We start from the raw sequence: 25,945 nt of genomic DNA, 5'->3' as shown, positions 1-25,945 counted from the left end.
AAAGGTGTTCCCTAATTTTTACCTGCATTTGCTGCCACTATTTGTCAATATACAATCTCCCGATTTTTCTCTAATCCTTCTTCCTGCTTTTCTAACTACCTCCCTCTTCCCTGTTCTCTCTTCTCCCTGCAATACCTCCAGCTGTCTTTCTCCTACTCCTGCTCTTTCCGCTTCTTTCTTCCTATTTTTTACCCTTATCATTAACTGATATGATTATCTTTTGTTTCAGGGGCTAGAAAGAATTGTTCTTCTAACTCTTGGGTACAATTTCACCATGCATTTAGTTTGATCTACCTGCAAATAGCAGTGGAAAGAGGTGGTCCTGCTCAATCCTCTCTTGAGCTGCACATTCCCACTACTTCTGTTGCGTCAGATCTAACAATGTCAGAACTACCCACGAGCTCACTGATCCAACAAAATGAATTTTTTTTGCAGGGTTCAGTTTGCAGCCACACAACTGATAGACCTGAGTCAAACGCGATGACTGATGGGAACACATCGCTGGAGGTGGTGAGGACAGGGAGTGTGGGACTGCCCCTCTCGGCAAAGGACCTGCAGGTGGATCAAACTAAGTATGCCATGAATCTGGATCTGAGGAACTGAGAGAGGAGGCCAGAAGATTTTCTACATTAATTTTAACTGTTGACCTATAAGCTGCTGTTACCAGCACTGACTCTGAGGGATTGAAGGCTCTGCCTTCATAGAGACATAGGGTCTTGGTGCTAACACAAAGCACAAGAGCCTAACAGTACCTATTGGAACTGACTTCCTGCTGCCAGGAGATCACACTGGACATCGGCTTTGCATGCATACAATCTACTTTTCCCTGGTTAAAACAAACAGGACATAATGCGAGGAGGAAAAGGCCAAATGCAGTAATTCCTGCCTATAAAATGGCAGATAAAAATAAAAACGGCATGCCCTGAATCTTTGGAGATACATTTCAGAATTCTTACTGGACACAGAATTGGAAGATACAAACAAAAGCCACCATTTTCATGTTACTGGAAGGCTTTCAAAGTAACCATGTTATGTAATAATGTATCTTCTCGTCTATGCCACATAATTTATTTGATTATTAAATTATGAGGTTCTTAAAATTTCTTTTTGGAATGTCTTATCTGGGCAGTAAAAACTGGCTCATCAATTTTACTTGTTTACAGTCACCTTTATCTTCTGGTTCTCATGCATTGGCCCAGTCCTGCAAATAGTTGGATACAAATACCAAAGGAGAATTAAGTTTGTTAAGCTGAGTTCATTAAACTTAATAAAAGTTAGGAATGTACCTACTGCATCCACACACATTTTCATGGAGAGAAGTCAACAGTGAAGAAGTATCAACCATGAGTAACTTAAGCAACTCCTTACAAATTCCAAATGAAAATACTTTCTCTTCTTGCCTAATGTTTTGCTACATTAAGGGAAGGTTAGCAGGAAGTCATGTGAAAAAAAGTTAAAACATTTTTCAAAGAACACTTCAGAAACTGATTCTACAAGGTCTAAAATAAAAAACTAGACAGCAACAGCATCCTGATGGTACGACAGAAGAAGCAAGTCCTAAAAGCAGGCTATGAGTCAAAAAGAGTGTCAGGAACATAGCTGCACTAGTGGTATTGCAAGTTAATGAAGAATTGCCAGTATTTGAACTGCTGGAGTTTACCCCAATAAAAGAAAGAAACACCTTTTAATTACATTTATGGTTCAACACAAAGGCAGCTGGATTTCCAGACACAGATTGGTCAACTGGGGCTATTCCCAAGTTTATAGAAAACTTGACTGGCTTGGATCCAGCTCCCTTAAGTCTTTCTTTCTGAAGGTTATAACTATTGGCACTTTGTACCTGTTAGTCATATGGACTTTCCTCTCCTACACGTTATTAGCATATGAGGTTCTCTAGTATGAAGTGCTTCTGGGAAAAAATTGAGAGGTGGTATAAATTAGCTACAGTTTTGCAATGGAAAAACTCAAAACAGGCTTAAATTGTAATAAAATTAATGGGAATCACCATTAAAAAATATAGAAACTCTTGCTTGCGTAACAGCACACTGTTCCTCCCTACTTACCACAGAGATTAACCTTTACTTACACAACTAAAATGCCGAAGATAGAAATTATTTTTGCTTTCACAAGATAAAGATAGTTTTGTTCTGCACACTCCTTTGCCTGATGCAACTTTACTAAAGGATTTCACCTCATTTTAGGCTTGGGTGCTTAACAGGGGTGGTCTACAGGGAGTCACAGAAGTTACATGGGGGGTTTCCTAAGTGTGTCTACTCCCACGCCTGGCTGCTTCTCAAGAAGGGAAGATGTGAGACACACGGTAACACTTGTTTTAGTCATAGAGGAAACTGAACATAACACTGTTAACAAAAAAACAGCAGTAGTGATCTCTCACTTAAAAAGACATGAGTGTTTTATTAATTTAGTACTTCCAAAAGTTATCTAAAAATTATCTGCCACCACACAATGCAAATATGCTATATGCAATAAGATCTATGTAGATGCACCCTTTGAATGTTCCCACATTATTTGGGCAGCAAACATCAGATGGTCAGTTGGATAATCTGTTCAAAAGGCAATCTGTATAAAACATTAAAAAATATACAACACACATTCCCTATGCTGTTCATTTTCTGAGGAGTACAAAATTAGTGAAAGAATGACCTTTTATGAGTATTAGTATCTTTCAAATTTGGACAGCAGAGTGTATAAAAACACATTTTCTCTGAAAACAAGAATTATAAGATGCCATTTTGTACAGAAGGGAAAATAAGCATGGTTACATGGACTGCTTCAATTCATATGTCAAGAAGTGGCTGAGGCAGAATAGCAACAAGGTGTGAATCGCTGCTGTTCAGCACAAATTACTGGCCACACAAGGCACTAGAAGTACTACTGGATTATATAGGTAACTACCATTACATTCAGTCTTATCTTCCTCTTGACAGGGCACATCAGGATCCATGTTTCTTTCTGAACTGCACAGACATTTTAATCAACTGTTTGTGAAGATCACTAGATCCTTCTCCAAGAAACTCATGCTCATTAGCACCTGCTGAGTATGTTCTGCTTGCAATCCTTTTCATCATTTATCAGTTACATTTAAATTATTCCTCTGCTGTCCTAGTCTTTTTTTAATTAGATCTTTCTCAAGCTTCTCCCAAACCTTAACATTTTACTTACAATGTAAACAATTCTGTGTTCACAGCACTTCAGCAAACGATTCTGATGGAGCCAGGATGCAGCCACAAAGAAGTATAAAACCATGCATAGATCAACAGAAGAGTCAAGGCCAGCTGTTCACAAATGTACCAAGTATCTCCCAGTGTGGTTCTTCTAAGCACACTGCTAATAATTTTTCTATTTTTAAACGATTAAAAATAATCCATAATTAAATATATGTATGTATCCAGTGTGCGTGTTCTAACTCTGATTTCTGCACCCTAATCTGTGAATCAGTGAAAAACTAGCACACTTTTACAATACTTTGGCTGAATGTATACATTTATCTTTCCTTGGGACAGTCCCTGAGATACGAGCTGCTTCCCCACACGTAAATGAGTTCTTTTTTGTTTCTGCAGCAATGCCATTTTATGGAATTTCCCCTCCACCACCAAGGTCCTGCCCTCATATCACAATGCACCTTTTTTCTTTTTTTTCTGTGGTGCTGATATAATCTACTTGTTGGGCCATGTTGTCAACCAGATCATGGCAAAATCACAACCGTGCTCACACACCAGGGCAGGAACTTCTGGATCAGAGGAGCTGGAGTGAAAAGAGGTGGGGAGGCAGAGCAGTAGGACAGAGAATGCATACTCCACATGATCATGTTGATGTTGAACTTCATATCATGTAAAAAGCCTGAGCTTTGCAAATAGTAAATAAAGAAACTGAAAATGCTGTAACTGGTAGTTTTACATTTTAAAAATCAGCAAGTTATACCTTAAAAGAACCACTTCTCAGGTAAGAATAAACATTAACAGTTTCCCATCAGAAGGCAACTTTTCTGTACAAATTCCTGGAAGTAGTTTTGCAGTGACCCACATGCACAATTCTGCATAATTCAATGGGGATCAAACATAGCAGTTAAGCTGGGAGAGCAGGGAATCCTTGTCACACTCCAAGATTAATCCTCATTCTTTAAATTTCAAAACAGCCTTACAAAGTGAATGCATAATTACGTCTCCGTTTTACACAAGTGCATGATGAAGCACAAGAAAGACAGATTAATTACTCTACCTCATACAAGGAACTATGAGCAGAGCAGGATACAGATTTCCTAAGGCTTCACTGCCAGTCACCTGTTCTGATCACTAGATCATGCTGTGCCACGTGTCCTAGTTCCAAAGGTTAGCTTGCTGTAGGACAGCCTTTCTCCTTGGACACTGCTGGTGGTTTCCCATTTGTCATATGGGAAAACCCAAAACACTGCTGCTGGGAGGCACACCATTCAGTGATTCAGCAAAAAGTGGCTCACCTGCATACAAATATAGCATGAAGAAGTAATCACCTCCAAAAAAGTTTAAATTGGATTTGTTATTAATAAATCATGTTTGCCATTTTATAAACATTTGGTCTCACTAACTGCCATTTAAAAGCCAAACACACCTACAATCAGATTATCTGGTAATAACAGCAACAAACTGCTCTATTATTATTTTCACCTTTTTGTTAGTGCTACCTATTGGTTAGTATTGCCTCCCACCCAACACTGTCGCTGCGAAACTGCAGCGGAAACCCCAAGGCTGACCACAGGCATACATATACCACAGTATACTGTCAGGTGGGGCTGAGCATGAGCATTCTCTCCAAAGGTTAGCAAGGAATCAACTCCCACCATCATCATGCTTATTTGACTTACAGTTTCATCGCTTTTAGTTCCCTTTTTATGTATTGTAGACGAAGCTCAAAAAACCTGTGTGCTTTAGTACCACACACAGGAGAGGGAGACTAATGAGACGATGGGAAGCTGGAGTTTTTTCCCATGGCACGGCCAGTTACCCAGGGAAGGCAAGGGTGCCGCTTACAAGAAAGGCTGAATTTTCTCACTGAGTGTGGTAATCTCACCAAAGCAGATTCAATTCCATTTTCACAGCACCAAACACAACGGAAGCTGCTTCTTACATTCTCTACATTATTACTGATGACAGTGTAAATTAGTCCAAAGTCCTCTTTACTCAAATGCAGGGACAGCATACACATTTCTTGATCCCCTACAGATTATCTGCCCCTGACTAGCAAGGGGGTAGTTATTTAGAAGGGAAAACAGTAAGGGATGAGTAAGTAATAGTCACTACGCTTAATCAGCCTAGTTTACTTTATGCTCTTGAGACGGCCAACAGCTAACTCTTGGGAATTATCCCTTAGGACATTGGGGATCTCTGCAATACTGCAGAAACAATATTGTTGGGAATATTTGTATCCCGTGTTACAGTAGGACTATTTTGATTGATGCAACACACACATCATCATGCAAAACTCTACTAGTGACAGCACTTCGCACATCAATGACAGCAATCACACAACGTTTAACAGGTTTTAACCTGTCTACATTGACTCCACACCTAGAATTGACTTACTCTCTCTTGACGCATTCACTAGAGATGGCTTAACTCCCTATAACAATTCATTAAAATTTGCAGTTCATTTTTAGATGCCAGCTTTTGCTCTTGACTTCACAGTCAGCTCTATTAATCAAAGGCAGATTATTGATTGTGCAGGAAAACTAAACCACAGAAGCAAAGACACCCAAGTTGATTTAATATAGATTGAGGATGGTATGGTAGCTTCAGTTTGCTCAGATGAGGTGATGCCTAAACATAGCTCTGCTGCTTGCAGACTAAGTTTGTATTCAGAGGCATCTTGAGGATGCTTTTGCAGCCAGGTCCAAACTGACCGCATACTAAGACACCTGGTGCCCCTGCACAGTCCAGTGTTCCCACTGACTGGAGGACTTGGCTCAAGTGCAGCCCTGGAAGATTGTAGACATACTACTTCCAGGTCAAAAATAACCACAAGGATACTCCATGGACTGTGTCCAAGCTAATGAGCCCTCTTGAATCCTGGGTAGTAAAGCAGAGTAACCATAAACAGATTCAGGTCAGGTACAGAAGCAATAGCATAATTCATATTTTCCTGTACTCATGGTACCCTGGCTATTACGCCAGTAATGGAAAAATCTTTAATTACAACTCTAGATTTCAACTGAAGGTGCAACCTGCTCAAGATAATTCCTGAAAACAGTTCTGAATGTAGAAGTAATATGTTTATAAATAGGCTCTGACATTATATTCTGTTATCTTATAAACTGTAGGTAAAATTTCCAATTTCAAACAAGCTTGAAGAGCCACCCCTGTTTTTAATGCTCCTGACCAGCTCAGAAAACAGTAGAATATAAACCAAACCTGTGTAAATTAACTGTAGGTTTGGAAAGACTGTTATGAATTTCTCCTATGCAGATAGGGATCCTACCCTTCCCAGTAGAGAGGCATGTAAGAAAAAAAGATTTTGAAATAGACATTTACTAAAATATAATCTAATTATAGCCATATCCTGCTCTGTCTTATTCCCAAAAGGCATGACAAGTAGTCATTTGATGGATAATGAAGCAGTATATTCCCAGGAGAATTAATAGAATCAAGGAGGGATGTGTGTGGAGACCGAAAAAATACATACACAACTTAAAACACAGAATTTAATATTGAGTCTATGATGTGAAGGACAGGGAGGCAGGAGCAGGATCATCAGGTGCAGGAGACACAACCTTTTGGAGTCTGGCTTTTCAGAATGGATAATCACTTTTAAAAGAGCTCAGTCACTTTGTCAGACCTTATACCTGACAACCTTTTAGTGTGACCATTCTTGCTCACACTTTCTGAATGTCATTCCTTTTGAATGGTAATATTTTCATCATCATGATCTTTAGATGAACAAAGGTCAACCGTGAATAAAAGAAAGAAAAATGGGCAGTGACAATAGTTAGCATAACATGTTATTAAATGAACTCTGAAAATGATGGCTACAGAAGAGATGGGTAGCTGGGGAATTGCTTAATTTTATAGTGTAGATTGCAAAAGAGAAAAACATTTTTTCTGACTCTTACAACAATTCAAGAAGTAAGTGTACAAACAAACATTCTTGAGTTGCATAACAGCATTTTTAGAAGTTGGATTTCGTTAGTCACTGCAGTGCCAGTCAAGTTTCTCTATCCAAAAGTTTTGTTGACCAGCTACAATACCATTTTCTTTCCCAATCACTTAGAAAAAATGCAATGTTGGTTTAAACATGCAAGTAGACCCTTTGATGTTGGCTCAGCAATTACAAAGTAGGCATAAAGATGCAAGAGAAAGGATGACTCTGAAATCCAAAGTAGCATTTTGATAAGGCAGCAACTGGGAAATGTTCAATTCCCAATAAACTATAGCCCAGTCCCAGCAGCTGTAAGCTTTGTGTTTTAATTGTGGACTGGCAGTAAAATGTTTCCTTTCATGAATTTGTATTTTCTGAATGTCCTCCTTTCCTGAGTCATGCAAAAGGGCAAAGATATTTCTCTTTTTCTGATCTTCTCTGAGATATTCTTTCTACATAGCTGATACCAGTGTATACTTTTACCTTTCCTCTTACTCATCTTGCTTTCTTGCAACAAAGAATAAATATCAAGATCTTGACAATACATATGGGGCATCTTACATGGAATTTTTTATAATTCAGACCTCTCCACAGCAGCTACTGTTTTGTACCAAAACCTGGAGATTTGCAAAGTATTAAAAAAGAGTTATCAGTATCAACCATCCACACCAGGGAGATAAGCTATGTGATTATGTCTATCTGTGATTATACAAGAGTAGGAAAATAAGCACGTAAAAGCTGAAAGGACGTGAAGTGTTACCTATGCTTTTCCACATATCAGTACTACCCTTTGTTCTCACATCCTTGAATTCTTTCTGCCTGCACTGCTGTTTCTTCAACAGTATTTTTACTGATCACTACACGTTACTTCACTGCACGAAGTACTACATACACATCATCTTTATTTTCCTGAGGAAGCAATTTACATACAAATGAAAAGAAATGAGGTTTTACTTATTTTTGTATAGGCTTCAGAAGTGAAACTTTACCTGTCAGAGTCACTGACTGTAAATGGAATAATTGCTCCAGCTCAAGTGACAGCTTCAGGGGTCTGCCATCTTTCACTGTAAATCCAGTCTTTGCCATTATGTTGGTACTCTTGCATTTCTACTATTATTATTCTACTACAGCTATGTAGCAGTTGTATACAACAACTTAAGGCCATAAGAGAGTTTCTCTTATAATTTATCATTTTAGAAAGAATATAAAAAGCTAGCTATTAGAAAGGAACATTTGTAAACTAAATGCAGCTGTACCAGTCTTAGATTTTCACAGTGTGGGTCAGAAGTCATATTTAAGTACTGAAAATCCAAAATGTGAGCAGGAACTCCGGGTAGTGGTGGCAGCGGTGTTGATGGGGTGTTATGAAAATGAAAGCACAAGCTTGACTGATCCTTTCCATAGATAGGAAATAACTTGGTGCAGGACTGAAATCGGCTTTGTAAGACTGAAACTGACAGTTTAAAAAATACCAATACTTTAGCTCTCACCACTGTCCTTTGCAGATGTCTGCACAGCGTCACTGACCTAGTATGATGTTAAGTGTTTTCCCCCTCTCCAATCTGTGGTTCAAAAAGTCCCAGACGGTACTTTTATTCTTTGAGGAAAGGTGCCGCAGCAGCTAGGGAGATCACTGTTATAGGAGGCACAGGCATGATGCTGTTCAAGGCACATTAAACCTATGCTTCTGCAGCGGCATCCTATGTTTTAATAAACTTGATAGTTCCACAAAAACTTTAAATACAGACTATTTCTATGCTCACATGTCAACAGGCTTATTGTTCAGGTAGAATGACACAATAACCAAGGAAACTCATCAGTAAATTGATTGCTTGCAGTCAAAAAAAAGAATTAGACTACAACATGCAGCAAACATTTATAACACAATTTTCACATTGCTTCTCTTCTTTTTCACATTAGTATTATTTTACAGTTGCCTGCTACAGATTACTATTCAGAGATGACGAGGTTGCCTTCAAAAACAATTGTTCCAATAAGAACAATTTTGCAGTTCTTAACACGAATAAATATATTAACAAACACTACTCGAGTGAGTGGTGATTTCTCTTTGAGGGTTAGAAATTAAAAATTTGTCTACTATGAAAGAGAACATATAAAATGTTCTTCAACAGGACAAAAGTCAGCAGAAGCAAACTAAAGCACAAAGGTCTGAGGTGGAGGAGCAGCTGTGTGGTCAGAGTCAGGCCTGCCTACCCTGCACAAAGGCTTTCACCAAGGAGGGACCAAGGAAGGAATCTGTTTAATACTTGTAAGAGCATAACTGGTATTTACCAGGCTGGAGAGAACTTAGGGAACTTTCATATAGAGCAGCACACCTTGCACTGCCAGTCCCATGAGGCAGCGATTCAACCATCTCATTTGAATCAAGGCTGCACACCCTGGAAAGTAACATACTGTTCCTGCAAAACCAGCAAAAATCTGATGCAGTATATCACAAGTGAATGTTAGTGATGGGTCAGCAGTATTTTTCCTAACACAGTCATTAACTTTGAATACACATCACTGCAGACTCATGCCATTTTACTACTAGTAACACTGCAAGCAATATCTATGCCTGGAGATCCTAGACAGTGAAGGTCTGAAAGCTCCCCACAATGGCTACAAGCCACAAGGTCTAATTTCCTTCAATGCTTTTAATATAAGTTTATTAATAACCGTCTGCAATACTCAATAGTTGGACATTGGGCAGGCCACTGTTTTATCTAAAGTATTTTTCTTTAACTCAGGAGATAAGATAGAGCAATTTGACAACAGATAATATTGTCAGCTCCCACAAATTAATTACGGATGATATTTGGCATTTGTCTAAAAGCTCCACCTCCTGGGAACAACTGGTTATATGAAAATCTTTGTGTACTCTTTTTTGCCCCTGTAGTCAAGAGAAACAAACTTGAGAAGATGAAAGTATGAGCACCAGAATGGCTTGGACAACAGAAGCCAGATAAGAACAACCTACTCCCTATTTCATAAAAGGATCTATCCTTTTTAAGCAAATTTTGGATTGGGGACTCAGCATTACAGTTTCCAGGTATCAGTATATGACTATACCAGCCAGCACATTTAAGGAATTCTGTTGCATCTTTCCTTCCTTTGTCCATTTCCATGGAAAAGATGCAGAAACCCACCTAACAATCCCTGGAGCACCCAGGACCAAACTGCAGTGCTCAGGTGCAAAAGTGCGCTACGGTTTCAGATGTATTTTGTTTACCAAATTTATCAGACAGCTAAGGGTTAAAACTCTGTGTCATATTACCGATTATGTTAGCTAGTCTGGCAGAGTGAATGGGCTTGTGGAAATGAGACTGAGTGGGATAAGAAAAAAGAAATCCCTAACCTATAGCATTTATATTTCTGAAAGCCCATTTGGGGATGCCCATTCAATGGAAAATTAGAGCTTTACACTCTGCAAGACATGAAAGTATGAAGATACATATCAACGAGAAGTGAAAACATGAGAAGCCTCTAATTCTTTTATTTAAACCACTTCCTTTAACTATTGAGACTTTACAGTACAGTGCAATGTTTTACAGGGGTATCATGTAAATTACTTCAGATGCTGAAAGCAGCATAGCAACATTAACTTTAGACAAGCCCGAGATAACTACTCCTAGTAAGGAGCAGGCTAAATCACCATCATTAAAAGTGACTGGTTCTGCTCTATGACTACCTGCTTGCAACCTTCTTACTGCTACTTCATTTTATTTACTCAAATGTGTGTCAACTTAGGGCTGTGGTAGAAGAGAATTCCGATCAATCAATCAATCAATCAATCAGGTAGTAGTATAGGTAGTATTCAAGGAATACCTGTCTTCCACTGTGCTTTCCTCAAACTTGCACTGAATGTAGAAGCTCAAATTCCAATGAACCACAACTCTAACAAGCACCCACATCATACTGCTACTTTTTTCTTTTTCAGTGTATAGTGTAAGCCAAGTTTACCCAAATATCACATGATTAGGAAATAAACAAGGAGAGAAGGCATCAGCAAGGTTCACCTTCCCACACTGGCAGTCAGGAAGAACTCCACAGAACAAGTGGAACTGAACTGGCTTTTAATTTCCCTTAGAGGGCTTATGGCACACAATGTACACAGCTTGCTCACAGCTTGCTCACGTAGCCATGTCACCACGACTCCTTAAAAGCTCAAGAAGATTCAAAATATCAGAGGCAGAAGAAATATTACTGCCAATTCGCTGTTTCCTTTTTGGCAATTATAGAAGTGAGCAGGTAAATGGATGAATGCTGGACAATGATGTCAGACATAAGCATCGCTAGTTATTTCCTTGTATATGTAAAAGGTAAGTTAGTATCGTCAATATGACAGAAGCACAGGTCCAGTTTCAAGAGTCACTACAGGAAACATTGCGCAAGAATAGGACAACGCAGCAGCTGGAAACGGTAGAAATTATTTGGAAAAATTAGACTGAAGTATGAGTTAACACTTCATAAAATTGGTTGAAAAATAGAGTATATTATGTTTACATAATTTTGACAACCTCTTTAGCTTCTGACTCACCAGACTCATTAGAACTTCAGCACATGTTTCCAGCTAGAACTGTGAAAAGAACTATTCGGATCTTTAAAGAACTGACTGGTGAATCAGGAAGAAACAGCATCATAACCTGATATCTCTGGGTATAAAGGAAAAACCAGGAGATACTTGTAAAGATTAGTATGAAATATGTAAATGATTTGAAATAGAGAATTTCCCAAGAAGAGGAAGGTTTCCTAACAATGAGACAGGACAGTAAATACAATGCCAGAGATTAAGCATTCAAAGTGATTTAAAATATAATTTTTGCGATCATATTTAGGAAATAATATGTAAATAATGGACAATATGAATGTTTACTTGATGGAGATGCACATAGAAAAAATAACTAACGCAAACGATGCTTTATAAGGTTATTTCTTTATCTAATATTTTTCAGTGACTAATTTTTCAGATCTTGAGGCAGGCATCTTTCTTGGAGGATGGGCAGTGAAGATTTCTATTGTATAACAGTTAGCACCATGGCTACTAATATGTAAATACATATAAACAGTTCTAAATTTTCAGTTCATTCTCTATCATTCAGAAAAATACAAGCCAGAACACCTAAAAAGTGGTAAAATCATGTAAGCAACAGGGGATATCAGGTTAAAAAGCAAATAAGTAAAAGTGTTTAGAGAGTTTCTGCAAGGACCAAGGAAAGTTCTCCTGCTTTACACATGGAGATAGGGGTGATCTTATACACAAGACTGACCTCTGCAGCAGTAAGCCACTGACATGATGCGCCTATGAGGTGACCCAGCAGGTACAAGGCTCATTTTCAGGAGATCCTGCAACTCAGGACCTCCTCTGCAGTTTATTTCAGCTTAGGTCTCATTGCTATGACTTTTCTCCTAGAAGCAGTTCCAAAAATCACCATATTTCCCGGAGTTCATTCTATACAATAGAGGAAGAGCCCATGTAGATTAGCATTGGCTATGCTAGAAATCAGCCTGTGGAGTTTTTTTTTCCTGAAAATTTGAAGAACAGCAGCAGCAAAGGTAGCCATAGCTTTCTTATTATGTTCTTGGTACTGGTATTCTTATTACATCACTGCTGTTCCTCACATGATACCAAGCAACAAAATCATTTACAAGTCCCAGCATGTATGAAAACAGCTTCATTATGTTTCGTATGGATAGTCAGGTCTGATTATAACCATTAATAGACATGCTTGCAAGGCTTCTGGACATTTCACATTTTGTACTATTCCAGACCATGTTTCGATCGCATTGGTGGTAAGGAGTTAGACAGATGATGCCAAATCACTGTTCCCTGCTCCTGCTATCTCTGTTGCTATGCTGTAATTTAACCATAGCAGAGGCACACCATACATCATCCATGGTTGACTTCAATGTGGCTTGCTGCAGTGGCACACACAAACTCCCAAGCCTTTCTGAGGTACAATTTTCAATTTTATTTAAAATCTTATATTCATCCCATCTCTTACACTTAAATAAAGGGAAAAAAGCTTATTAGGAATTTTCTTTCTATGACAAATAAGGATGTATTTTAAAAAATAGTGAAAAATCCACAGGAAAATTTGGCTTGTTATATTAACTACAGGTAACTTGCAAGATCAGGATACTTCAGACTGAGTTGCTCACAGTCAAACACGAGATCAACCATTTCACAATAAAATGCTGATCTCCTGAGTCCAATCTGAGGGGCTTACTCCAATTTGAGGCCCAATAGTAGCCCTGATTGTCATCATACACACCCAGATAGAACAAAGACCGTATCATGAAAGGAACATAGTTAAAAATTAAAAAGAAACAAAAATCTGCATGATACCTATCTTGCACAGTTACGTGCAAATTTTTATTCCAGATAATTTATAAAAAGAATATATGCTAGTTATTTGAGAAGGTCTGTAAAATGGCAAGTTACCTGGCAAGTGCAAATAGAGACTATTCACCATTTCTCAGCACAAGCAGAGGCCATCATACAAAATTAACAGACAGCAGGTTTAAAACAAACAAAAGCACATACGTTATCATATCCTATATAATTTTGGGACTCATTGCCACTGGATATTTTGAAAACCAAAGACAAAAATAAGCTGTGAAGATAATTAAATAAATGTATCAAAGAAAACTCCATCAATGGCAATTAAACTTGCTAGTCAGGATGCAACTTCTTCATGCAGAAGTTCCTAAATCAGTAACAAAATCTGGGAGATTACAGCAACTGGAATCATCCCTCCAAATTTGTCTTGTTCTTGTACTCCTCATCCACTTCTGACTACTGTGTTGATTAGACAGGTTAGATACTTTGGTTTGAAACAACACAAATGCTCTGATCTTTTTAATAGCAAAGAGGATAAAAAATTTTATAATTTCTAGAAATTGATTCCACTTATGGCATGGTCCTCCTAGCAGCCTACAGAGATGTGACACGTATTTGAATGAGATCTCCTCTTTATATTAGCATATGTAAACATATTAGTTTAATCTAATTTGATGTAATTTAGATTCACACCACAGATAAAGGCATAAGTCTGAATTGGTGTGGGGACTATTTTATTTTGACTTTTTTTTTGCCCTGCCTCCTTCCCCCTCCCTTGTTTGGAGGAAGTGAACAAACATACCCTTAAATAAAATAAGTAAAAGATAGAATAGGGATGGCCTCTTGCCTGTCACCTCTGCATCTGATGTACAAAATCAATACTGGAAAAAGGTGAGGTTTTCATAGTAAGTGTTTGATGCAAGAGGGCACCTGTAATGGGCAATGGTATTTTGGATAAGAATTAAGAGTCCTTACATTTTTTCAGAAGTTTAGTCTGAAATAGTTATTCTTGTGAATTGGTTTTAAACAAGCATGCTGCCACTGTGATCGTGTTCCCAGCATGGAATTTTAATTCTGGTGAAACTGGTCTCCTAGATTCAAATAGGAGTTCCTACTTACGTGTTCCAGACAACATGAAACAATCAGTTTATGAACAGATTTAGATTAAAAGCTGTGGACAACTGTACTTGACTTCCCACGAGTCTAAGATTTAAAAAAAAAATATTATAATTTTCATTTTAAATTTCTCTGTAGGTTATAATAATTTTATAACCTCAATTTACATATATTTAACTACCTATACATAAATGTCTCTTCCACTCTTGCTCTACAAGCAGACTGCAACTAGAGAAAAAACAACAAACACAGCTTAATGGATTGTTGGATCATTAATCAGCATGTCAATATACTGAAATCCCTGGGAATAACCTACTGTTGCAAAAATACAGGCTTTCATAACTTCATAAATAAATCCAAATGCAGTTTAAGCTTTTGTTTCATTGTATCTTTTCTCCTTAAGTTAACACAGCTTCCAAATATGTTTTCTTTCCTACTTCTACTAAAAATAGCATATCAGATGTGAAAGCCAAATGTGAAGCAAAAATTGATTGTTTTTCAAAATACATAAATAAATCCAGATGTACATGAATGAATGCAATTGTTCTGAGAATTTTATCTACATTACCTTTAAGATGACAATAAAACCCAGCATTTCTCAGGCTCAAATAAAATATTTATTCTTACACAGAATTGGCCTATAGTAACCCAACCTTCACATTTTCTGGCCTGCTTTCCATATCTTAATAGCAACATAGTCACTCACTATTGTGGAGAATTTCCATACAAGAATCACTTCTAAAGAAGCAGTTCAGTTCCCTAAAGACTGGGTTTGGAGGCCCAGTACACCTCTTATTGCCACACTGATAACTATTGCATGATTAGGTGAATCAGTCAGACTGCCCAAAGAAAACTCATCTTGTGGTTTCTAAGGGAGAAGTGAAAACAGCAGATTGAAATCCATCCAGTTCAGAAGGTACCGTCATTTGAATTTCACCTAGATTCTAGAAGGACTTCGCTACAACCTACAACAAACAACCTGTTGCTACAGTTACGAGTTCACTGGGAATTAATTATCAAGGCACATTCATTCTGCTCTGCTGAATTTCAAGTTTATATTCCTAGTGATTAAAAGAATTCTTGTTACAAAAGATATGATGCAATCCCCCTCATAAAAAAGGAGTGCATGTACTTACGTTAACTTTTGATTTGCTATCGCCAAATACAAAGGTAGAAATTATAAATATCAGACAGAAGCCAATAGAGATCATTAATTTAATCACATGGTTTTTATTCTGTTTTATAGCCAGCAACAGAGGTTGGAAATAGAAAAGGGAGGCAACACCTGGAAGTATCTGACTTTGGGAGAAACCAACAGGGAGAAGTTGTCAAAACGCCTGATAGCCAGATCTTTTTAACCTGCTCAGTGTCTGCTGCTCTAGTCTCCTCATCAGGAAACACAAAATCAGATTGGAAACCTCCGAAAGGAAAAACAGCTACTTAGAGTTGACTGTTGAGGCATTTAGTCAGGGAATCCTGCCAGCTTCTCCCCACCCCATTTCACAACATTGGGAAGTTAAAAATTTTGAGAAAGTTTCCCTGTATTCACAGGTAGCCAGTCTGTGTTTCCTTTCTTAAGAAGTCCTATCTACCTCCTACTCTCCCTGCACAGTGCTGCAGAAGCAGCAAAGGATTTTGGAGCATACCCCTATGGGAAGATGCAAACTTGGTGGCTCAAGGCATGTAGTCAACATCTGCCTTTCCTCCGTAGAAGCATACATGCTGACCACTTGCAGGAGTACTTCTGGAACCTCTGACACACTCATGTCTAATACACCTTCACTTACTGTGTATTGGTATACAAAGTTGAATACATTAAATGCCCTTTTATTTCTCTTTTAACCACAAATGGAAACTGTCAGGTTTCAGAAGAACTGCGAGGAGAGAGGAAGACTTGCAGGCCAGGCCCTTCCCCTAGGTTTCACAGGCAAACAAGTCTAGTCTCCTTCACCTCTCCTGAGAAGCTTAACAGCCTTGCACTTCTGGATCTGGTAACCAAAATTTTTGAGCTCAATCTATTTTAGGATGGCTCCAATGTAGGAGGGGAGGGGAAAGATTTCAGCATATCAGTATCAATCTCGTATGTGGCTTCAGAGTAGAACTTAACTCAGTCCATCTGCTGAGATATTCAAGAAACCCCAGATATTAACTGATGAGAGATGAATGCTGAATGTTCCAGTCACACATCTCTAACACTAAAAACAGGTGAAGTTTCAAGGGTACCCCTCAGTGCTTGAGCTCCTTTCTCTTCTAAGATCATGTTACACAGAGGCTGAAGGTGATTTTCAGTGAAAACACCAAAAATCTTCATCTTTATGATTTGTGCAATATTTAAAGGAAATGGAAGTACAGGTCTAAAGAATGAAACGCATGTTGCAAAGACAGAAATCTCTCCAATCTTGAGCAACAGGGCATTATTTCATTATCAAGAAAATGCAAACTTGGGCTGCCATTAGAAGACAGAAAAAAAAAAAGATGGAAAAGGCTGGGAGCAAATGAACAAACACATGTCTGACTGCTTTGTTGAGTGGTAAGACAAGAGTTGGTGGGAGGAAGAATTGATGAACTGTCACAGTATGACAAATAAGACCTCTGTTGGATCTATTGATTCTGAACAGAGAATGACTCATGGATCTACTTAATTCTTGCTACATTTACAGACAGTAAAGTACTTGAACAAATCACAGATGCTGCCAAATGAGTCAAAGAAGAAAAAAAATTCTTTTCCATGCATGACTTTTATTGGGTCAAATTTATTAATAACTGCTTGTTTTGCAGGACAGCTCATATAGTAGAGCTCATATTTCGTATCAAATATCACTCTCACTAATTCTGCAGTTGATCTCTCATATGCATGTTGCACAGTTAAGACAGACTTGAAGACAGAAAAATTACATGAAAACCTGAGCATATTAGTACGTGTACTTGTCAACTATATATGCATGCACAGGTGTTAATTTCTTTGTGTGTTTCATGGCCTCAAGATAATTTTTGGTAAGCGGGACTCAGAAGAGAAAGTTTTACTTACTATTTTCCCCAAATACTATAAGCTCCAATATTTTTCCCCCCCTTTTTTCATAATAGAGGATTTATAGGCATAAGAGAAGAGATTTCAAAGCAACAAAATTATGCTTCAAAATTGATTTCAGTTTCTAACCCAAGAGAACGATGGGTGCCCTGTTTTGTTTTTTGGGTTTTTTTCCCCCCCTCTTTTTTAACTTTAACCTCATTTGAAGAGTTATTATTTTTGTCTTGATATTTGTCCCTATATTTGGAAAATGAGCCTTGAAAATGTGAATAAAGTGCGTAAGAGTGAAGTGAATAAAATTCTGAGCTGAATTTACAAAGCATAAGTCATCAAGGATCTTCAATTCTGTGGCCACAGTTGGGCTTTTTTCAAAAATTTAACAAGACCATTCACCATTTTCCTGTAGACTAGTATCCTACACCCTGGTTTTCTTTCCTATCCTGATGAAACTCCCAGTTTTCTCTTGAAGGCTGCAAGCTCTCTCTACTCACTGTTTGCCATACTGCTAAAGCAAGCATGGAGTCCAGGAATAACTACTACAGAACCACTAGAATAACTAAAATGATAATATTAGTTTTAAACTTTGAATTTCCTTGATAAATATTATTTTTAAAATATTTAACATATGGAAAACTAAAATGCAATAATCTGTTCACACATGATTACTATGCTACTTGCGACCACACAATTCATTTAGTCAAAGAGCCCTTCTCCAATTCAGAGCAGCCTCCACTGAGCAAGTCTGCTGCTTTTCCCCTGGAAGAAACAAGAAATAGCTGCAAGGCATGTCTTGTTCTCTCCACCTGTCACAGAGCACCCCCAACTACAGCAGTCACAGCCTGGCTTTTTGTGGCAGCCTGTGAGGTGCAGGAGGGCAGATCTGGTGGCTTTGCTGGCAGGAGCTGACTGCTGCTGCAGGCGGGAGGTGTGGTAGTGATGGCATGCCAGCCGTTGCCACCAGACTGGGATGGGAGGGGAACAGCAAGGATCTGGCTTCGTCAGCTGTTTTACAGGCCTACTGCAATTTACATGGGAATTATATGAACTTATGTAGTCCATTTATAGAAATGCTGATTAAGTTCAGGGCAACCACTTTGAACTATCCGCCAAGAACTAAAACTACTCCTTTGTGCATTGTCAGCCTGAAGGAACTCAATCTGGAACTATTTTACCAATCTTTTAGATGTCTAAGTTTAATACAGAGATTAGAGAGGGTAAAGTTAGGGCAGAGCTGACCCCAACTGCCAAACTGTTTGAAGAAGGGAATTGTGAGTTAGCTTTGATCCAACACACATTTGAAATACATATTCACTTATGTCTAACAACAGCTGGGTACAGCTGAAAAAGGAGCTGGCTGCATACCTCATTTACCATATACCAATCTCAATGTAAATTAGAAATAGCTAAGTACTCTTTGAATTGTGCTTTCTGACCGGGCTCCCTCACCCGCCTCTTGCCCCCAACCCCAGACCTTCACGGTCTAGGGGTAGCTGGAGCACAGCTCAGCATAGTCCCATAGCTCATCATAGTTCCTTCATTCCCCTCCCGCAAGCAAAGCAAGATGCTCCAGAGCCTAGATATCCTGCTTGCACTTGGATTCCCCCTCACTTCCAAGGAATATTTCTACAGAAATTTGTGATAAACAGGAAAAAATACATTTAAGATTTATGTAACAGTTTGTGTTTAATAAGAGAACTGGACAATTAGCATGTGGAAATTCCCTCTCTTGACCTTTACAAGGTGAAAGGTGGGGGCACTATGGAGTTACAGCAGCAGAGGACAGGGAGTACCAAATGTCATTGTGCTGGCTAAGGATTTATGTAATTAGATACATCTGGAGGAAAGGATTAACTCAACATCATGATACAGTCTTAATCAACTTTGCTTAGTTGAACTGCAAGGATATCTCTGTTTATAAACTACCATGCTTGCAGTACAAAGAGTGACTGACCCATCAAGGCAAATATGCATCAGGTACAGTCTTAAACAGCAGCAGAATGTAAAAAAACCTGGAAAAAGACAAGACTGAATGATTTTAGACTTTATGGGAGTTTGTTTCTGTTGTCTGGATTATATAGCAAAAGTAATCTCCATTCTACAACATCTTTTAATTAGGAGTCAACTTTAGTGTCTATTTTAAAATGTTGCAGTAAGGAGGCAAAGGGTTGAAAAGAGGTGCTGGCTAATTGTCCAGTGTTGCTGCTTTACAGTCACTGTGCGTGCAGTGCCTTCAAATCAGATGATATCACTATTCCCTAGCCCTCAAAAATCTTTGTTCCCACCCTCACGCTACCTCCTCTTTTTGTCAGTAATTGATGCAGCCACATGGTGATTTGTACCAGGAAACAGATCTAGTATAAAATCAACCTGGGAAAAAAGGGATTGTAATTACAAACCGACAGTGTCGTATACTAGAGAAACAGCCACAGAATATTCCTGTAAATCTGCCAAGTCAATAATATTCATGATGATCTGCTAAGTGCTGGCTGTGAGGACTGAATTTGCCTGGGGCTACTGGAAGTCACATATCTAGTTTTCCAGAATGTCAGAACACTTTGGGAATTAAACGAGTCAAAATCATTCCTTCAACTTCTGCTTTTTTTTCCTTCTTTTCTCATCCCTCAAGGTACTCGTGTCTTGTCCACACAACCTTTCCCAAGATGCCTAAGAAATGCCTAAATGGAATTACAAATGTTAGGATGTTTGAAAAAGAAAGGAATATTTTATTAATGTTTTCTTATTTTAATCATATGACTAAGAGTTAGTTAGAGCTGGTCTTCAGAAAAACAGTTACAGTTCTTAAAGCTAAATCACAAAGTGGAACAGTATTTTTTGCTAAATTTAAATAAAGACCAGAATGCATTTAAATTACCATATTATTGTCACATAAATCTTAGGCCTTCTGCTGTGTTTAACAATGCCCTTTATTTTTGCTATTCTCTCTAAATCACGTAAGGGACATGGTCCAAAAAACCTAACAATTTGCACACAGTAACGCTTACAGTGTTACAAATGGAGAGCAACAATCTCATTTTCTCTTCCAACGATGGCTGCATACTAACTATACATGGGAACAGAACAGTTTATAAAACAATATCCTGACTGGGTCTAACAGCTGCAGTAATGAACCCTTGAAAAGTTCTGACTCCCACCTGGAGACTTAAAATAATTTAGCTTTTTGACAAGTAAAACATGGGTTGGGTAGCTTTTAACACAGCTCCTTGGAAATACTGCTCCTTTATTATCTCTCAAGCCGAACAGAAGAGGTCACTAAAGAGTCACAGCATGCCCCTCTTCTTCAAAATGGGCCAGTCATGATGTCCTGGAGAGTCAGCTTGACCTCAGAGGCCTTCACTCTTAGCTTTTTCCATCCTTCGTGATCTGTCTCTAACTCCTCTTGCATTTATTTCTGCTCTCCATCCTCTCAGTTCTGCACTATGTTTCCCCATGTACACTGAGGAGTTTAACAAGACAGGCCATGAATGCCCCAGACCTGCCACTCCATATTTTCCATTCAGCTGCCTCTGGCATGAGGATAGCAGCCTCCAAAAGAGTATGTTTTGTGGCAGAGTCAGCCCCCAAAGGACAGACTACAGCGTTCAGAGAGGTCAGCATTTGCGGATGGGGGACTACTTGGCAGCAACACCAGTAACCAGGAAAGCAACGCATGCAGAGATTCCTGTGGCCTTCCTTTTCCTCATTTGGAAGAAAAGTTTGGAGACAGAAGAAAGGATTGCTCTGCTTCGCGGGTTTGGGTTTTTTTCTTTCTTTCTGTTTTTAGCAGTCTTGAAAAAGAGAGTGAGAAAACAAGAATACATGCTTCTTGTCATAAGTATCCAAAATAAGAACAAAGACACAGTCCTTTCCTGGCATGTTACAACACAGGAGTTCACAGTCACAAAGAAATAAAACAGGATTCGCTAGCATCTAGCACAATCTCACATTTAAACAATGTTTCCAGTTGGAAAAAACTGTAAGCTCAATAGTTAATACTGTAATGAAAACATCTATCATAAAAACATCTATGTGTATGAAAACATCTATCATAAAAAATAAAAGTATCTCAAAGAATAGAGAGGCTCAATACAGAAAAAAGTCTTTAGTAGTTCATGTGTCTAGAAGAGTATTTCTTTTGGGTAGTGAAGGAGCTATTTTGTTGTTTAGAGTGCAAATATACACTTCCCATGCCAAAAAAGGTACTACCCAGCCAGTGAATATCTACAGGTATAAGGCAGGAGTAATGGGCATGTCCATCCCATCTCATGTAATGACTCCATACTCTCAAAAACAGGATCCAGATAACAGGACCAGCAGAAGACTGGCTGGCAGAAGCTCCAATGATTAACATTTTTTTGTGTATGACAAAATGCAGTAATAATTAACAGCAACATAGCTCGTAGAACAAGTAAATTTTAGCTAAGAGAATTTTCTTCTGGAGGTAAGATGGGGTGAGCCCAAGTTACTGTTCTCTTGTGCAGAAGGAAAGGCAGATCTTCCTAAAAATCATCTTAATCTGTAAATACCTCGGATTCAAGAGAGATCTGACCTGTATATATATGGAACAATCTAAATGGAAAGTTGATGCCTCCATACAGTCCCTCTGGAGCTCCCTGGCATCATGGATCCTGAAGACCTTCCAATACAGCAGAAGCTAAAGAGAAACTCAAAGGCAGCTTATGCTGCTCAGCGTGCTAATACCTCCTAGTAAGATATCTGATCAAAAATCAGCAGTAATTACCCATCAAAAACAGGCTGGCTCTTTGCTCCATTGCCTCCAGCTTTTACAGACCATTCAGGATCCTGTTCAGAGTTCTCACAGTGGAACAGGCATGCACTGAGGAAGGACATTAGTTTCTCTTCCACCTCTTTGGCAGTACAGATCTGTCTTTCTAGATCTTGAAACATTGTGCCACTACATGGTGCCTGGGATTCTTCTCAGAAAATCAACACTTCCTCCCTGATCCCATCCAAACAACTTGTAAACTTCCTTTTCTATTTTCATAGTAAGGAAAGTACCCTCCTCGTGAGCCACTATCTCATGAAACTTCACTGCTGTTCTCAAACACCTTTCAGCAAGTTTATCTAACCTCCCTAGCTCAGCTGCTTTTATCTACAATATATGAAAGCATATCCTGCTTCTTAAGAATAGTTTTAAACTAGTTCTTAGAACAAAAATGTATTTCTTGTAATTACTAGAAGTAAAATACTTCCTTTATTATCAAGCACATTTATAACTTAGTTTTAATTTCAAGAGCATGAAAATTTAAATTCTGGCTTTGGAATACATGTGAGCAGCTACTTCGTTACTCCTAATTTAAAGTAAATATTTGATTGACAAAAAACAACCTTAAGCCATTTCTTAGTGAAATGCTAAAAGGGAGTACCAAGAATTCTCAAAAATAGGTATTGGTAAAAAAGCAGGATTACTCTTCTACAAACCACCAAGTGGACAGAACTGAAGCCAGTTTGAGCTGTCCCTGTAAGAACAGGACTCAACTGCTTAAAGCAATAGGAAGTGAAATAAAGGTTAAACTTGTACAGGGTGAGGTTTGAACTAAGTAAGAGGTTATTTTAAGAAGAACTCTTACCAGTGTAACTATATTAGACTAAATTTTCTATATGGTAGATTTACTCTGTTCCCCCAAACCCCTATTACTATGAAAACATACACACTCACACAGTGTATGTCCTAACAATGTTATTATCAATACCTTAGCTACAACTCTGAGCATTGCATACCTGAGGAAATCTAGGTATGATTTTTTAATGACTAATACACGCAAATATGTAAGAACCATCTTCCCACTGATCATTTTTAATTTGTGAAATCTAGATAACTCTTTTGAACTTCACTGTAGCATGTGCTACAAAAATGTTTGATCAGTTTCTCAAGAGGATAAGTAATAATGAGGCACTCATTGTTTTTACAATCAGCATACACAAAACTCTTAATGAATATTTAACCAGCACTTACATTTTCACAATGCATCCTTCTGGGTTTTATGTGGGAAACATTGAGTCCATCAATAACAATATCAAATGGAAGTCGGTTTTCCATAAATGTTTGAAAGGCTTGAAATTCCTGAAATAAACAAACAAACAAATACAGGGGAATAATCTGTTGAGTTTAACAGAAAGAGATTTCATTCACTTTTTATTAAAAAAAGAAACAAAGCCTAAATCTCTCACTTTTCCTTTGTTGGCTACACTTCACATTTCACTTGCATATTTGCCAAAACAACCACACCAAAAAAAAAAGAAAAACCCAAAAATCTTAACAAGACCAAAGTGTTACAGTGGATACTTCCAGTATAATTTTAAACTATATTAGAACTGAAAACCCAAACTTTACAGTCACCCAGATTTTCAAAATTATAATCCAAACTGTACACTTTTATAAAGATACATGCTACAGTCATTGTTATGCAACAGCTGCAAAACAAGCTGCAAAACAAGGCACTGTGACACTATTACCAACTCACAACATTTCCAAGTGTAAAATAAGCACCATACTTAGTTTCTCTGTAAGAATTCTGAAATCTCTGAATGCCAATCAATATTTAAGTAAACATTCATTTATGAACACAGCACTCCAATCGTGAGAAATACACAGCTTTAAGGCTAGTGAAACAATGAACTTTCCTACTATGTCAGAAACATAATGCAGTGATTGAGCAAACCAACAGCATCCATTCAGTTTTTCCAAAGGAAGGAAAACCGCAATTGCTTTAGGCTTGAGACCCCATAGGAAGAGAACAAAATACAAAGCTTTAATAAAATCTTCAGGAATTTCTCCCTTGATTTTTGAGGAAAGATCTAGTGTTTTTAGCAGACACTTGCATAAGATTTCTACTTCCTGATTCTGACTGGTTTTAACAAGCACAGGAACCCTAAGCCATCCTGGTGGGCAGTGACCTGGCTTCACAAATGACCTTTCTAGTAACAAGTAAGACTTATTTATCAGTAACAGAGGTTTCACAGCCCACATCTATAAATGAACTTTCACAGGAACTCAAAACAATTGCAAATTTCATGCCTTCTGTTCAAAATTCAAGAAGCACTTTTCTAATCTTGCCTTCTCCCATGTAGCCATATGACAACATACAAGTCTAAATAAAAACCATCCCCTCAGCATCCAAACAAAAACCTATACAGCATATACAATTCTTCCTTGAGGAAAGGAATGAAAGAAAGAATTTATTTATCCAGAAAATACATTGCTGTCAGGCAGTAACAAATGATCACAAACTTCAAATGTAGTCGGAATGCTTATGACAAATTATTCTAGGAAAAGGGTTACTTGTATTAAGAGTACAAACCAACCAAGTGAGATAAGGATGCCTGTTAAAATTTCAGGCATAATTTCCAAGTGAGCAGAGGTGTACTGATCAAAAGCACACTGATGAGAACACAGACAACACAGGGCTCAGTCTAGCACCACCAGAATCAATTGCCTTTTATGTGATCTTTCATTTCTCCATGGTTTAAATAAATGTTATTATTGAGAAAGTATAAAAAGCTGGGCAAGAAAACAATCACCTCAAACAAAAATTGTTGGCATTTGTGTCCCTCTGCCCCCCAGCTCCAATCTCAATGTATTTTACACAGATGAATAAATACTCTCATTGCCATCCGACATGGACACCAAGACACAGAAAGGAAGTCACTAGCAAAGGTGGTGGCAGGGAGGGGGAAGGGAAACAAATGCAACACCAAACAAGCTTATGCCATCCAGTAGACTTCCCCATGGTTCAAAATCAGATGAGTCATCACTGTAATACTGGATGGCTCTCTGAAATGTGGGAAAGATAAAAAGAAGGAAAACACATACAGACTGAATGAAGGTAAAATAGAAGAGCTTTGAGACAAAGACGAGTGAAAATGGAAAAGACAAAAGAAAGTGGAAGCAGATGAAAAAACACATGGTAAACACCCCAACAAAGTGTTATTTTCCTACTGCCAACAACTGCCAATATTATTTGCAGTAACATGGTTACAGTCAAGTAGACATTTTTATAAAGTATAGTGTACACGTAATCTTGTCTTTAAGGGCTCAGTTCAATACAAACCAAATGCTTTGTGGAAAATTTTAAAGTGGTAATTTATTTCAAGTGACAATAGTTATAGAGCAGATCCTGAAGGGGTGGGTTTTCCCTGATGGGCAGAGTGCTTTGTTAAGGGAACACTACATTATGAGTTGGGGGAGCAGCAGAGGAGTTTGGTGGGCCAGCACTCCCCTCTGCCTGCTCTGTGCTTGTCTCTGTCTCCTCTCCCAGCAGGGCTGATGGAGCAGGTGCTGCCAGGAAGGTCCTGCTGAGAGGCACCGGGATAGG

The 25,945-nt window shown here is 38.3% G+C and overlaps 1 protein-coding gene across 6 annotated transcripts in view; it reads right to left on the bottom strand.

Moving 5' to 3' along the window:
• Nucleotides 1-25,945, bottom strand: part of PRORP (protein only RNase P catalytic subunit) — a 53,693-nt gene that overhangs the window by 4,718 nt on the left and 23,030 nt on the right. For 5 of the 6 annotated variants that reach the window (XM_074868285.1, XM_074868284.1, XM_074868286.1 and 2 more), the window contains exon 5: nucleotides 23,587-23,694. In XM_074868285.1, the coding sequence (XP_074724386.1) occupies nucleotides 23,587-23,694 (108 nt within the window). Of the gene's footprint in view, nucleotides 1-20,519; nucleotides 21,398-23,586; nucleotides 23,695-25,945 lie in introns of those variants that run through there. The other variant, XM_074868287.1, reaches the window with a different exon arrangement.

Source organism: Strix uralensis, chromosome 4, assembly GCF_047716275.1.
Source record: "Strix uralensis isolate ZFMK-TIS-50842 chromosome 4, bStrUra1, whole genome shotgun sequence".
NCBI lineage: Eukaryota > Metazoa > Chordata > Aves > Strigiformes > Strigidae > Strix > Strix uralensis.
This window is presented reverse-complemented; position numbering and strand designations above follow the sequence as displayed.